The sequence below is a fragment of the Octodon degus genome, unplaced genomic scaffold (genome assembly GCF_000260255.1).
Source record: "Octodon degus isolate 3935 unplaced genomic scaffold, OctDeg1.0 scaffold00104, whole genome shotgun sequence".
NCBI classification, from domain to species: Eukaryota; Metazoa; Chordata; class Mammalia; order Rodentia; family Octodontidae; genus Octodon; species Octodon degus.
This window is the reverse complement of record NW_004524680.1, coordinates 7256851-7261423: the sequence shown is the minus strand read 5'-3', so window position 1 is coordinate 7261423 and position 4573 is coordinate 7256851. Positions and strand designations below refer to the sequence as shown.

The following is a 4573-nucleotide window of genomic DNA, read 5'->3' as shown; positions in this document are numbered from 1 at the left end:
AAAAAAAAAAAAAAAAAAAATTGGTCCAAGTAAAAAATTTAAGCATTAACTGCTACCTTCAAGAAACTAATAGAAATCAGTGATACAATCATCTTAGCTGTCCTGTGTATACATGTACATGATTTTTTTTTCCCTCCCTTTTCTTCTTTCTTTTCTCCTTTCCCTCATCCCAACTGTTTATTTCTTCTGTGCAGTTTCTTTCCCTCTTGCTATACCTATTGTACCTTTTTTTCAGATTTAATTTATTCTTTAGGGGTTTTATATTAGGGAAGCAATACAATGTTTACACATGCAGGTCTGATTTATTTCACTTATGAGTATAGCCTCTACTTACATCCATTTACCTATAAAAGCCTCAAGTTTACTCTTTCTTAATAGCTCAGTAATACTCCATTGTATAAAAATACCACATCTTCTTCATTCATTCCTCAGTTTATGGACATTTGGGTTATTTTCAAGATTTAGCCATGACAAATTGCACTGCTATAAACATGGGTGTACATCTACCATTATGCTATGATCTTTTCAGTTCTGGAAAAATAATCAGAACAAGAATACCTGGGCTGAAAAAAAAAGAAAAAAGAATAGCTGGGCTGGATAGGACCTCTAATCCCATTTTTTAAAAAAATCTCCACATTGATTTCTACAGAGGTTGTGCCAGTCTACACTCTCACGAACAGTGGAGAAGGGTTCCTTTTTCCCCACAGCCCCTTCAGCATTTGTTTTTAGCTTATTTCTTTATGTTGCTATTCTTTCTGGGGTGAGATGAGGGTCTCCATGTTGTTTTAATTTGCATTTCTCAAATGACCAATGCTGAAGAACATTTTTCATCTATTTTCCATTTATATTTCTTCCTCTGACAAGTGCATATTCATCTCAGATGCCCATTTTTGGATTGGGTCATTGAATTTGGGGGACCTAATTCTTTTAAGTTCTTTATATATTCTAGATAGAAGTCCTTGTCTGAGTGACTGTTGATTAAGATTTTTTTTTTCCCCAATTTGTGGCTTTTATTTTCACTCTGTTGGTAACTTCTTTTGATATCAAAAACTTTTCAATAAGATGAGATCCCAGTTGTTGATTCTTTAAAGTATTTCCCACAGTTTGGGTTTTTGTTTGTTTGTTTTGTCTTGTTTGTTTCATGAACTTTCTGCCTACCCATCTCTTCAAGAAATCTACTTACTTTCTCTTCCAGCAGATCTAGTGTTTCTGTTTTAAAGTTCGGCTCTTTCATCCATTTTCACTGTAGTTTTGTGTATGGTGCCCTCTTAACTCAGTACCCTGCTTGCTAAATGTCTGCTCAGTCACCTAGTGAACTATATGTTTATCCAGGCTCCCGCTCTTAGCTAATGGCTACCTTCTGGAGTTTTGGCTTCCCTTGATTGTCCCTGTAAAGATCCAAGTCAGAGTAGCTAAATAACTAAAATTCTCCTCAGACCATCAGTTTGGAGATTTTGCATTATCTATGAAATGAAATAATGAGTTTGTTTTATGAAAACTGATTCAGATAAATCAGATGCACATGTGCAAACACTGTATTGCTTCACTAGTGTCAGGACCTGAAAGAGTAAATAAAATCTGAAAGGCACAATAGATACTATGAAAGGGAAAGAATTTGTTTAAAAGGAAGGAAAAACTGGGATGAGGAAAAGGATAGGAGAGGGAAGGAATGGGAAGCAAGATATAGTTATGTGTATATGAAGGATGGCTCAGATAATTGTACTGCTGATTTCTGCTAGTGTACAGAAGGGAGCAGTGGATGCTTAAATTTTGCCTTTTTTTTTTTCTTATCCTTTAAAATTTCTTGTACCTTTTCTTTCCTTTTTATTTTTCCTTTTTTTCCCCAATTTTGCATGCTTATATACAATAATCTGAATAACTAATTTCAAGACTACATTATGCAATATAGCAACCATTGCTGAATTCCTATTATTTGTTTGGTAAAGTTCTGTATCGTTTCTAATGTTTTTAGGGTATTTTTTTTTTACTCTTTTGTATTCTCTTTAGATAACAATAAGAATAATAAATAAATGAAATGAAACCTATTTAGACACAGCATTAACTATTATTTGTGGGGTGCCTAGTATACAGATGGAGCTATACAAAGAACTCCTGCAACTTCATGTCTTACAAACCTAACAATCCAGACCAGGTTACAAATCACAAATATTCTACAAGTCACAATGTTAAGGCAAGAGCCATGAAGCCTACTCAAGACAGCAAAGCTGACAGAAGGCACACTTTTCTCCAATCAAAAACATTCAAAGGACAGAACATTCTGAAGTTGGAAAGTAAAATACCATAAAGTAATGAAATAAAACATACAAATAACCACTTTTATTAGGCTACCAGGCTACAACTCCATAGTTTTATCATGCCATTCCATGTCCTAGCACAGCAAAACCAGCTCCATTAGGAGTGATAAAGTCCTAAGAATCTGGGTATCCACAGAGGCACTACACTCACCTGTCGAAGGTTAATGTATACTGCATTCTGAAGAAATTCTGAAGCTTCCATGCTCCGCTTCTGAATTGCCAGGACACGTACAGCTTTGACACAGGCTTCCAACTCAATCACTCCAGCATTCTTATACTGTTGGATATAAGAAAAGAGCATACCCTTTATATCTCTATCACAAAGGAGAGCAAAGAAGCTCCTGTCGTATTGTGAAGCTGGTGCCTTGGGACCCCTTGGGCCAAAAGAAAGACATAAGGCCACAAATTCGCTAAGTTCCTTCCAACTCAAACCATCCAATATCTCAGCAAAATGCCTCATCTCCATCTTGTCTCTTCTAACAAAAGAAAATCTCCTGAGAGAAAAAGTTGGAAATCACTCAAGAAGCCAAGCAAAAACCTGGTGAAGAGGCTTTTCCATTAGTCCCTGTGAATGAAAACCAGACCATGAAGGCCTTTCCTTAGAGAGTGGAGGTTAGGGTACTGTGCATGCATGTATGTGTGTACAAATCAAATATACTCAAACTTCCTATGTGTACATTTCCTTTAAGGCAATCTTAGTTCTGTAAGTCTGGGTAGCATGGCAAAGTCTCAGGCTCTTTTGGTGGAGGGGTTGAAAAAAGAAAGGAAAAGAGAAAGAGCTAAATGAAGTAAGGAATAAAAATACAGCCAGAGAAAAACAAGACATTAATTTTCATTTTCTACTTACAACACATACACATGAGGAACTGGCTTTTTCCCCAGACGCCTTGTAGAATACTGAACTAAGGAACAGGGGACAATAACCAGTGTTTTATTGAGCAATACTAATGAGCTTGTCACTGTGCTAGGCATTTTATATACATAAAATCATTTAGCCTGATTAAGCATTCCAGGCAGCAGTCCTTAATTTCTCCATTTTGAGAGATGAGAAAACTAGCTTGTAGAGGTCAGAGACTCTAACTGGAGTCAGACAACCAGGAAACAGCCACCAAGGAGAACTCTCCCAAGTCTGGCTGACTCGTTGGTCTGCTCCAGTGCTCCCAGGACAGGCGCCCTTGGGCTCCCCCACTAGTCTGCTGCAGACCAGTCTTTCCAAGGAAGTGTCTCAGATGCTGCAAGCATCATCTCCACGGCCAGTGAGGTGCAGTTTTCCCATCATATTCCCAAGCTTAATCACAATAGCAGAAGAGGGCTCTGTGTATGGCCAGACTGGCTTTTTCAAGAACATGATCCAATTTCTCTAGGCCAAAGGTAGCCATTAAACTACTAAATATACACACACATATCACATCTCTCTATTTACCTGTTACTACCATTTTTGAAAACTCTGGGAAGCAATATTTTTTTAAAAAAGACTAAAAAAAAGATTAATATGTCAAAGGTGCTAGTACACAACTGTAATCCCAGCACTTGAGAGACTGAGGCAGGAGAATTCCAAGTTCAAGGTCAACCTGTGTTACACATTAAGTTCTAAGTCAACTCTGACTACATGGTAAGACCCTGGGCAGAACATTCACTTTTCAAATGTTGTTTTCCTCTCTAGAATATGTCAGTGCCTCTACATCTAGACATCTAAACTGAGGAAAAGGTTTTGTTTTGTTTCTGCGGAACCGGGGATTGAACTCAGACTCTTGCGCTTGCCAGGGAAGCGCTTATTCCAGTGAGCCACCTCCCCAGTCCCGGAAAAGTATTTTGCTATCACTACAGCTAATTAGAAAATAAACATTAAAAAAATCCATCTAATCAATCTACCTATCTACACATTAGCTTTTTTTATTATTATTATTATTTTTATTTATGTGGGGGGAGGCCAGCTCAGCCCACCAGGGGGCGGGGCTGGCTGGCATGTGGTGCTGGGGAATTGAACAACAGTTCCTGTGTTTTTTTTTTTTGTTTGTTTGTTTTTTACAAGAGCACAAATGCACTTTTATTTTTCCGTTAGTTTAAATTCTTGAGTGGTACAGCATCACACGGATTCGGTGTCCGATGGCCTTAGCAGGAAGGTTGCTTCGGAACTTGGCACGAACCATGCCGCTGTTTCCATGGGCCCGAGTTACTTTTCCCCAGATCACTCTGGTTTTGTTTGGTTTGCCACCTGGAGTCACTGTGTTGTTTTTCGCTTTGTACACGTAAGCACA

At 38.0% G+C, this 4573-nt stretch overlaps 1 protein-coding gene across 5 annotated transcripts in view; it reads right to left on the bottom strand.

The window, feature by feature from the left end:
• The window catches only part of Trappc9 (trafficking protein particle complex 9), an 847990-nt gene that overhangs the window by 804799 nt on the left and 38618 nt on the right, over positions 1 to 4573 (bottom strand). For all 5 annotated transcript variants that reach the window (XM_023723940.1, XM_023723939.1, XM_023723941.1 and 2 more), the window contains one exon: positions 2467 to 2592. In XM_023723940.1, coding sequence (XP_023579708.1) covers positions 2467 to 2592 — 126 coding nt within the window. The remainder of the gene's footprint in view (positions 1 to 2466; positions 2593 to 4573) is intronic.